The sequence below is a fragment of the Rhinoderma darwinii genome, chromosome 9 (genome assembly GCF_050947455.1).
Source record: "Rhinoderma darwinii isolate aRhiDar2 chromosome 9, aRhiDar2.hap1, whole genome shotgun sequence".
In the NCBI taxonomy this organism is placed as follows: Eukaryota; Metazoa; Chordata; class Amphibia; order Anura; family Rhinodermatidae; genus Rhinoderma; species Rhinoderma darwinii.
Genome location: NC_134695.1, coordinates 92308553 through 92320195, shown reverse-complemented (window position 1 = coordinate 92320195; position 11643 = coordinate 92308553). Strand labels below are relative to the sequence as shown.

The 11643-nt window shown below is 44.7% G+C and overlaps 1 protein-coding gene across 1 annotated transcript in view; it reads left to right on the top strand.

Moving 5' to 3' along the window:
- Positions 1-11643, top strand: part of AP1G1 (adaptor related protein complex 1 subunit gamma 1) — a 38764-nt gene that overhangs the window by 2059 nt on the left and 25062 nt on the right. Inside the window, exons 2-3 of the mRNA XM_075838493.1 lie at positions 4545-4926; positions 6262-6335. Of these exons, the coding sequence (XP_075694608.1) occupies positions 4884-4926; positions 6262-6335 (117 nt within the window). The 5' untranslated portion in view covers positions 4545-4883. The remainder of the gene's footprint in view (positions 1-4544; positions 4927-6261; positions 6336-11643) is intronic.

Here is an 11643-nt window from a genome sequence, read left to right as displayed (position 1 = left end):
ACCTATGGTTACCGTTTCTGTCTGTCAGGGCTCCGTTCCGGAGGAAAGATCTGTCGGAACGGAGCCCTAGCACAAATGTGAACGAAGCCTTAGATAGTCGCCCGCTCCCAGTTTCGGCCTACTTTCATCTAATGTCTGCAGGGAAGTTACTGGGATTTTTATCCCCTGGCTGCTTCCCTATTCTGCAATCTCGTCCGCTAATAAAATTAAAGACAATGATCCGTGGAAACTTCACGTCTAGTTGGGCTGTGATCTCCTTACGAATGGCTAGTGCGTTCTGTAAAGTGATTGCCGTTGTTGGGTCAGTACATGTTTGCTGTCTGCTTTCCCTACCATTGATGTATACACTCCCGGGAGGGTGAGAGTTGTAGTTTACCAAAATCTGGAGAACCCCATGATGACTGACCGCCGTAACACAAGCTGTAGCTCCGGATTTATCTGATTTAAAACCAAAAATAAGCGATTTAGGGAACTACGTGTTTAGGGGGAAGAAAAGACAGAAGAGGAGGATGTCACAGTTTGTTACTGCATGATGAGAGGAAATTGGTCATTTATGTTAAATGTGCGCAAAGACGTTCCCATTACTCATCATGATGGCTATAAAGGTGCAGGTGGATGGTGGGAGTGACTGTTTGCAAGGTTAAGGGGCCGGAGAAGGAAGAAGCGCGTACAGTTCATGTGATAGAAGATGAGGCTTCATTTACAGCACAGAAACCCTATAAGAGATCTATAGGACCACGTGGAGACGTTATAGATGTGTCGGTGTTGCTCGTTGCAATCAATGACAATTTCGTTTTCTGAATAGCGGAGATTATACAAAAAGTTGGCTAGGTACTTTAGTATTTTTGTGTAGTCCTCAGTGACTTGGCGACCGTCTACCGGACAATGCAGCTACGTCACTATGGACGCCACGTCACTGCGGTCCAGTGGACAAGAATTCATACAGGTTGGAAAACCGCTGACCTTTTTTCTTAAGCGCTCAAATGGAGAAATGGACGTTCAACTCTGGTTGCTGTGGGAAACTCGGCCATGTTTTCTCTGACCGTTTTGATACGTGAGATGTCACCCCCTCCTCTGTTACCCTGCTGTTCCTCTTCAGGGTTTAGATGACGGGAGCGGGCTGGCAGACCATGATGAGTGACATCACCAGCTGTGCCCGTAAGCGCCATTCACTTAGGCCCCATGCACACGACCGTGCCCGTAATCACGGTCTGTGATTACGGCCGCGGACAGCCGTCTGCATTTGCGGGCCGTGCTCCCATGATAAAGTATGGGAGCACGGTCCGTAAAATAAAAAAAATTGAACTTGTCCTATTTTTTACAGAAGATTTCTACGGCACGGACACCTTCCCGTAAATATATGGGAAGGTGTCCGTCAGCCATAGAAATGAATGTGTCCGTAATTACGGACCAAGTCTATGGTCGTGTACGTGGGGCCTGATACTGTGCTGGCATCTTGTTACAGGTAGAGAACGACTTCAGGCGACCGTCGTATACGTCCATGTGACGGCTGTTAAGACCACGGCCTTCCCACGGACACATGTATTTCAATGAGGCTGTTCACAAGGCTGTTGTTTCAATGGCCATTGTGAAGGGTCCATTGAAAAATAGAACATGTCCTGTTTTCGTCCGTTTTCACAGATCCCTCCATAGACTCAAGTGAAGTGAAAACGGGACCCGCACGGGGGCAACTCTGAGGTGAAAAACTGCTGTTTTTCACGTCCCGAGTTTACCCACGTTGGCCTGAATTCGGCCTTACACTATTGCTTCCCCATATTGCCCCTTCACTGTAGTCCTATTGATAAAAGGAGATGGGGACCGGTTCAGCAGTGACATCGTATGCAAAGTGACAGTCTGACTGGACATTTGCTATAACTCAAGCACTCCAAGGGAGGGCATATTTCACCACAAATTATTTTCAGTGTCCATGACCTATTAGGCCTCATTTATCAAAACTGTCTAACAGAAAAACTCCTTGGTGTCCATAGCAACCAATCAGAGCTCAGCTTTCGTTTCTTAAAATGCTCTGCAAAAAATTAAAGCTGTGCTGTGATTGGTTGCTGTGGGAAAAAAGGTCCAAATGGTCCTTGTTCACACAGTGGAGATTTGCTGCAGATTTTTTATGTGTATTTTTTTTTTAAAGGGTAACTAAACATTCAACAAACTTCTGACATGTTAAAGTGTCATGTCAGAAGTTTCTATTTGTGGGGGTCCGAGCACCACCAATCGCTAAAACAAAGCGGCAGAAGCGCTCGTGTGAATGCTAAGCCGCTTAGTTTCTGTTTGGCTTTTTCCGGAAAATCGATGTATCGGTGTACGGGCCCATAGACTTTCTATTGCGTCCGTACACCACTACATTGATTTACTGCATTTGATTGCTGCTAAAAAAAAAAAATTGGCAAAAAATGCTGGCATTTTAAAATCTGCCTCAAAAATCCTGATTGAATTTTTGTTTTAGATTTTTTTCTGCCTGTCCAAAAACTCTGTGTGAACTGGTCCTAATAGCGCTGTTCTCCTGGATCCAATTCTGCTTTTTGCTTAAAAAATGCATGCAAAATCTGCACCGTGTGAACAAGGCTTTAGATAGTTCAATACTCAAGTTGTAATATATGGAAGCAGAGGCGGGTGTCTTCTTTTCCAGAGCAGAGAGGCGCTGCTAATAGCTGCCCCCCTTCTAGGTGACCGCATTACATAGACGCCTATTGATTTGAGTGTAATTCAGCACTGACAACAAGTGTTATCCAAGTGGTTTCCCTGGCGATAGTATCTGATCGTATTGAGGGGGGTGTTTTTTTTGTAGTTTGTGTTATTCCCTTGTTTCTGTAGAGTTACATAGTTCGATGATATTGAATGTATTTATGAGGTGTGAGCTGGAGACCCCCGGCCAACAGCAGTTCCAGAAACTATGGATTAGAATTTCAGCGTGTAGCAAATACAGGAATCTTAAGACCCAGACCTCCGAGTTCTTAGTAACCTGCGGTGGAATTTTTCCAATCCTGAATGAACAGTGAGGGTCGGAGTTTTACATGGAGAGGTGACCTGGGGGTTTGGTGTAAATGTTGCTGAATGTCTTCATGCACGCAATCGTATCGCGCGGATCCCAAATACGGAGCGCGTACATTTCACCGGGGCCATACATACCGCTGTATGAAGATACGGCAATGTACGAAGATTTCTTTCTCGTGTGAACTTTTCCGTATATCGTACCGAGATTTCCCCAAGCAGCATTATCAGTACTGCCAGCAAAAAAACTCAGTCCGTCATACGCACCCCACATAGGACGGTGCGGGACGCAATACAATTCCTTATTGCACACCATATTACGGGGTGAAAAGCACTTGGTTTTGTGCGCGAGGCCTCAGGAAAATTTTACTATAAAAATCACCAATTCAAATATTTTTTTAATTTTCTCAATTACTTAGATCTGTTTTAGGGGGAAGCTATGATGGCAGCTAACATGACGGTGGTCCTCTGCCTTATGCAAAACATGGATCCTCGTGGCTTCTGTGTGCTGTCCGTTTCTTTTGCGGACCCGTACACTAGACTGACCGCAATTACCGACAAGAATAGGACATGTTCTATCATTTGCGGAACGGATACACGGATCTGCAAAAAAACGGATGTGTTCATGGCATCCACAATAAACGGATCGGACACTGAAGAGAACAACGATTGTGGGCATGAGCTCTTAGGCCTAATGCACACGACCCTAGGGGTATTGCGGGCCACAAAACCACTGATCTGTTACAGTCCGCAAAGAAACTTTTGTTGTGTGTCATCAGGATTTGCTACAAAAAATATTAATGATTTCGCCAGTTTTCGAAGACGCAAATCTGGATTGTAAAATGACTTGTCCTGAGTTTTTGCAGATTTGCATCCCAGAATGGATGTGTGAAAACTACAGTTGTGTGTGTGTGTGTGTGTGTGTGTGTGTGTGTGTATAGGGCCATAGAAATGAATGGGTCCGCAAAAATGCCGATAATTTGCGGACGCAAAAGCACGGTCGTGTGCATGAGGCCTTACTGTTATAGGTGCAGAGGATGAACCAATGAACAATGAGGCATTTTTTTTATTTTTTGCCCTTTTCAGGAGTTTGGAAAAGCTGTGTGACAACTCCCATAAGAGCTGTAATGGTGACCATATTGGTTGTCACGAATCTATCCTAGGAAACATGTAAATAAGATAAAGCTGAGTAGAATTTGTACCTATATCTGGGTGTCACACACCTTTTCCAGACTCCTGAATGGCAACAAAATGCCCAATTATTGCTTCTTGTCATGTTCTTATAACTGGGACTGTTTGCTGTTCAGGACTCTTGGAAAGCTGGATGACATTTGATATTCTCAGAAGCATTTGTAATGACTTGGCAGAGGGGGATGACTACTGGAGATAGTTCTGGTCTCATGGGGTAATAGCTGGCATGCGCCGTGGGCACGGTCTTAGGGAGTGGTGTAGCGCAGGCAAAACGTTGATCTATCGTTTGGAGGTTGGGAGTAGTTGACAGGTTAATGGCCGGTGTTTGTCTGTTTTTCGTTTCCTTCCAGCAGTTTTGTAATATGAAGTTTCCCCGGCTCGCAGATCCAGATTCATGGCTGATAAGTATTTGATAGGAAAAGAATTGAAGGTTTGAAGTGAACACATCCTGGTGCGCTGGGCCCGGGAGCCGCCATTCTGCTGTACGTGGGTCACTGCAGGAGTGAATTCATGACAAGGTTACGGAGTCACATTCCAGGCAGCGATCCATGGAGGGAAGGAACGCAGGTTTCTGTTAATGTTAAAAGATTACTACCCGGCTGATTAGTTTGGGGCTGGGTAAACACCTCTTGCCGTTTGTCTTAGGAGCTATTGTGTGAGAAAGTTGGGATTATAGACCGGTGTATTGAATGGTAGTCCAGGAAAAGTTGGGATCGTTGCTGCGCTGCAGAGGTAACGTACTTTTGTGTCGCTTTCCGGTTTTATGTATATAAAGCTACATCATGTTTTAAAAAATGCAGCAAATTTCTAATATACTTAGTTTCAATTCCTTACTGTTTCAAGATCTCTGCCGGCTGTCAGTGAGTAGAAACATTCTTGTTTGCATCCAGGTACTGAAAACCTGCACAGTCTTAATACTACTTACAGCTGAAGGTTTGCTACACAGCCTGGACTCCAGGATGATACATTGTACCAGCACTGATTGTAGTAAAGTATCGGGACAGGAGAGAAATTTGTTTTGCTTCTGTAGGCCTTGTTCACACCTGCGCTCACCATTCCGTTTTTTTTACTCCATTAGAAGAGCATAACAAGGGAATACCCGGTAGCGCCGATACCGTTGCACCACCGGCAGCTTTAATTGGTTCCGTCAGGGTGTCCGTGGGTCTACTGGAAACAATAGCGCTATTGTTTCCAGTATTTTCTGCTGAATCTGGGACGGAGGTTCTAACCAAGCTTGCAACGCGGGTGCGAACAAGGCCGTATTTAGCTCACAGGCGATTATCGACACTGGATACAATCGTAGCAAACTTTCAGTCTTCGAGTATTAAAGGGTAACTAAACTTTTTTTTAAAAAACTTTTGACGTGTCATAGTAACATGTCACGAGTTTTGATCGATGGGGGTCTGAGCACTGAGACCCCACCGATCGCTGAAACATCAGCGCTGTGCCGCTTCTCTTATCGGTGTCCCTTACAGCGGTGTAGAGGCTCAATAGCAAAAACTGAGCCCGTACGCTGCTCGTTCGACTTCCCAAGGAAAGCCGATCAAAAACAAAGCGTCACAGCGCTCACCAGAGCTCTTCTGCCGCTTTATTTTAGCAATCGGTGAGGGTCTTGAACCCCCACTGATCAAAACTTCTGACGTGTCGCTATGACATGTCAAAAGTTGTTTTTTAAATTTAGTTACCCTTTAAAAGGGTGTCAGGATGTAGACAAGTTTTCCAATCACTGACAGCAAGCAGAGATTTTCACAGTAAGAAATTGAATCACCAATCATACTAGAAAGTTGCAGGACTTTTCACTTTACGTGACTGTCTGCCGTTTGCTGATGGATCCTGAAAAGAAGAGTATTCGCGTCTCTGCTGCATCTCGGTAGTGGAATGATCCGTTTCAGATAATCGTTATGTAGTTGTGAGTTGCTATTTGTGTGTTCTTCTTCTTGTATATTATTGTAGGTTCACCCTCATCTGATGCTGCGTTGGCTTCTTCCTTTTCTGTTATCTAGAATTTTAGCTGGTGAAACATTCCGCCATTAGTGGTGTCCTCCGTGATCTTCCATCTCCTTCTAGGTTACCTGTTGCCTGAGGTGGCGTCTTCTCCGTCTGGTGTTTCCGCTTTCTTTCCTTTCTGTGTACCAGAACAGGTAAGGCCTGAAAACCATGTACCCTCTGGGGAGCCTGGCGAGTGCGTGCGTTACAAGGACGGCCGTTCATTTAGATGTATAGCGTGTAATGCTACATTTCCGCTGCAGGGGAGATGAGTGGCTGTCTGTGGCTTCCCCCGGTCATAACCGCTGATCACCGGGGGGAAGAGAAGGTGGCTTCTTTTTTTAAAAGTGGTTGTCCTTTTAGAAGACCTTGTCCTTATAAGACAACCCCTTTAAAGTGGATCTGTCACTGGGTCATATAAGCTGAACTGGTCAACTGACTTCAATAGTGCTGTCTCCCTGATTACAGCGCTGTTTTTTTTGTTTTTTTCCTAGACCCCCCCATCTCCGAGATATGGCCCTCTCTTTCTTGTCTTGGCTCCCTATGTTCTAATTTTCAGTAGTTAGCCAATGGGGTGGAGCTAGCTTCATTTCCTCTGATGTTGACCAATCAGCTTAAGGGTAGTTCACGCCCTGTTGGCTAACTACAGCAAATTAGTATAAAGGGAGCCAACACAACAGCGGGCCATATCTGCAACCGGGGAGGAGGGGGTTCCAGGAAAAAAGAAAAACGGCGCTGGAATCAGGGAAACGGTGCTATTCAGGTCAGATAACTAGTTCAACCTATATTACCGAGTGACAGGTCCTCTTTAAGTATCTGACTTCATCCTCCTTTCACCTATTAATCTGACTTCCACAGCATCTGATACTATTAGGCCTGTGCCTTGCAATACCCGTCCAAAATTCTTGTCCATGCTGCAATTTGATGCAATGGCAAATGTGATTTTAACCATTGGGTGCCCAATACAGTCATGACCTGGGTTGAAGCTTGCATTTAGTTGTGTGCATTCCTATAGTGCCTCAAGTCCTAGATGAACCCTGATGTTATGGGGCCAGAGAGCAGGCGGCGCTCTGACATCTGCTGCTTTTGCTGCCCTCACCATGAAGTCAAGTTCTTTTTACAACTCCAGAATTTGTAGAATTACTGCTGAGCTTTACCTGACTCTTCCAGTAAATGACATGTAGATTTGTAAAAGTCGCCGTATAAGGCCAGATTCACACCAATGAGTGCAAACTGGGACGTGAAAAACTGCAGTTTTTCACGTCCGAATTGCACCTGTGCGGGTGTCTATGGAGGGATCTGTGAAAACTGAAGAAAACAGGACATGTTCTATTTTTCAACGGACCCTTCACACGCTACTTTGAAACAACGGCCGTGTGAACAGCCCCATTGAAATATATGCATCCGTGTGTCAGCCGTTGTTTTAACGGCCGTCACGCGGACGTATTCTACGTTCATGTGAATAAGTCCCAAGACGGAGTCCTCTTCAAGCCTCGGCTTTTCCTAAGATTAAACCTCTGTGATGTTTATAAGTGATTATATTATAGATAAAAGACGAGACCTTCTGTATTACGTTACCATCATTGGAAGGAGGGCACGGCCCAAAAGTTTCAAGTTCCTTCAGATCTCTTTACATCTGTCTAACAGAACCACTCGCTCTAGAATTACCTTTTTTTTATTTCACCGCCCGGTTTTGCTGTGTCATTAAATACTTTTAATACTGAAAACGCATAAATGGCCGTGTGCTGCGGTGACACCATAGCTTTTTTTTTTCCGGTACCTATTCCCCCATTTTTGTACACTTTTATTTATTTATTTTTTTTTTTTTTTAAAGCGGTAAAACATATTCAACGTTTGAAAAGTTCTGCAGATTTCTAATCAATTTTGTGTTTCAATGCCGCACCGTGTTCAAGATCACTGCTTGCTGTCAGTGAATGGACCATACATTTAACAGGCCGTTTGTTGCTCTGGCATCACCTTTGCGTAGTCTCTGAAGGTTAGTGTAGAATGCAGACTGGCTCAAGCTTGATAAAACTATTTTATTGCTTTCTTTTTTTATTTTGCTGTTGAAGACTGGCATCATGCCTCCCTGTATACGTGAATAACGCAGAGGATGCACCTCACATAACCTTCATTCCAGAAGAGACCAGACTGGTTGCTGCCGGGGGCGGCAGGATTGTTCATTTCCCTGTTACATATGCCTTCCTGATCTTTACTATTAATCTAGTTATAGGGGCTGAGCGTGGATTCCTCTTCACTATAACAGTTGGCAGGCGGCGACATTCATATATGGTCTAGATTGTGTCATCTGCATTGCAAATCAATGTGGTATCCTCTTTGTTGTATCTAGTGGCTGTTATGACTGACACACATTTTTCCATACAAGCAAATGTATGTCACATGCCATCTCCTCTCTATACAGGTGCATAGCGGCAGGAATAGGGAAAGGGTGTCCAATTTGTAAAGGATCAATAACCTTTATCCACTGGACAGGTGGGGCTCTGACTACTGGAAATGAGGGGGTCCCAGTACTAACATCCCTTCCCTCTTAATAGGCGTTATTGTATGGCGGCGGTGTGCGGTTTACAACTCCTCTTCGCTTCGGGTGGGGAAGCACGGGGCACTGGAATCCCACGTCATAGCGATTTTAGGAGGATTCCAGCAGCTGGACCCCATTGATCTAACACTTATCTCGTGGATAGGTGATAAATCTTGATGGCTGGAATATTGCTTTAAGGGTATGTTCACACAGGGCGGATACGCTGCGTAAACGCACACCGCGTATCCGCCCTTTGTGCCGCAGGGAATTCCGGCAGAAAAAACGCAGTTTCATGGCCGGCATGTCCGCTGCACAAAACTGCACAGGAAAAAAAATAAAGGAAGGATACTTACCGTTGTGATGCGTCTCTCTGATGCTCTGCAGCCCTGGGATTGTTTTTTTTTCTAAGTTGCGCTTTTTGTGACGAAATCGCATTGATTCCGCCACGTAAAACGCAACATCTGCTATTTGTTGCAGGATTAACCTCCCCATTGTATTCCATGTGGAAATCCTGCAACAAATAAGCAGTTTACGCAAATACAATTGACATGCTGCGGAATAAAAAACCGCACCACGTGTCCATTTCTGAGCGTTTTTCCCACTTCTCATTTACCCAGCGTGTGGATGGATGATATTTGTTCAAATCTCATCCACTCTGCTGCTACCGTATTATTATGCTGCAGATTTTCCGCAACTAAATCAGTTATGGAAATTTTCAGTATTTACACTACATGTGAACGGACCCTTAAAGTATATTCTTATCTCGGACATTTATGGCATATTGAAGGGAGCCTCTAAACCCCCTTTGGACGCCGATATACAGCGAAACACGTCGGGGGCTCTGTCAGGTGCGGTTTTAAGCATTATCCCTACCGTTCTATGAGAGTGTGTATCCCTCAGTGAGGGGGTGTACTGCAGACACATCACCACCGTGACGAAAGTGTGGAGGCCGCTGCGTGTGATCACGTTACACTATAGCGAGCGTACGGAGTAGAAAAGGGTTTTCAGATGGTCTCTTAAATATACATGAATGTCTTTGTGCAGCCTCCATTATTACCATGCGCTCACTATTCACGACCGCGTAGAACGCACTGGACGCTGCTGTATCCAGTAACAAGAAAGCTGAGGTCTCACAAAGGTGGTCTTTCATTTTGGGGACTAAGGCCAAACTCACACGAAAGAGTGCAAACTCGGACCTGGAAAACTACCGAGCTGCACCCGTGCGGGACCCATTTTCACAGATCCACATAGATTGGAGTCTATGGAGGGATCTGTGAAAACTGACGAAAATAGGACATGTTCTAATTTTGACAAGACCCTTCCCACGGTTCATTAAAACAACGGCTGTGTGAACGGTCCCATTGAAATACATGCGCCCTTGTTTTAACGGCCATCACACAGACGTATGCTACGCTCTTCTGAATTCAAACTAATACAGCTAAAGGGTAAACAAACCGTAAGTCCATGAGTTGTTGTCGTCTTCTATCAGACTGTCCGCTGACATGTCTGCCCTTAAAGATCCCACAGGTTTGTCACCCAACTTTCCCAGACACCTAAGCAGCGGATCTGCTTGCTTAGGTAGTTGTACAGGAGCATGGGATGTTCACTACAGAACTAGGTAGTGGTGGCCATACTGGTGGTCACCGATATAATATAGAAAAATAATGGAAAAACATGACCACGGAGGATAACTCACGTTTATACGTTTACGGGCGAGTCTGGCATTTAGAGGATAACGAAACACTTGGTCCAATTTTGCAACCAATTTTCTTTTATTGCTCTAATGCATCTTGATTAAAGAAATAAAACAACATTGCAAATGGTCTTCATTAAAAGACTATTGTTCTGTGTCCACCGCCCCTATGCAGACCTATGTATCGCCATGGTTACAGATAACAAACAAGCTTTGTGTAGCCTGACCCTGCAGTCATATTCCCTTTCATGTTTTTTTTTCTACTTGCTAGCCTGTAGGGATCAGCTGTTTTGTTGGTATTGCCATGTCTAGTGCATTCACAGGGTATATGTGTATAGTATAGATTATAAATTGCCGTCTTCAATATATGTGGGGGGGCAGTGCAAATGAAAGATCCGTTCCACCGAAAGCTGGCCACGCACATGCAATAGCTGTCGGACGAGTGCCGAGAGACCCCCACACAGGATTGTCGGCTTCCCGACTGACTCCCCCCATAAACCTGCCTGCACAGACTACACAGGGTTTGTTTGTAGTCTGTTACCATGGAGACACAACGCCGCAAAGGAGTTATAGACACAGAACAAACTATTTCAGTATTTTTATTTCAGACTAATTGGAACAGGAAAATAACATATTGGTTTGAGAAGCTGGACTTCCGCTTTTAAAGGGATTCTCGTCTAAATGATCACTTTTTGAAAAAAAAAGTCTTCCTACGTCTGGCTTCAGAAATCCCCCAGCAATTGGATGCTCTTAAGGGAAGTTGGGCCAAACCTGAGATTTCCAGCCACACATGTAGCATTACATTCAGGACATTTAAATGAATGGCCGTCCACGTATTACATGGACCGCCAGAGATTTTCGATGTTAGCGACTCTCCGCTTTGGCTCAGAGAGGAGTTCCAAAGAGGGTCCTCTCTGATGATTTGCCCTAATAGGGTGTATGTGAAGGGTTGTGTTATGAGATCACCCCCTTTTAAGCTTGAGTTCATTCTTCTTCTTGGTGCACTAGCACCCAGTATATAGAAGCTGCATATATGTGAACATAGGCAAACAGAGTAGACATCGGACATGACACCGCTTAGCAGGGCTGGACAATCGCAGGAGCCAGGTATCCAGTGCACCCAGACATTCTGCAAGCCCCTAACTTTTTGGGTTGTTTTCTGTTGATATCTATAGAAGTTCTTATTATTAAATTTATGAAGATGAAAACCAGAAATGACATTTATTTTCCA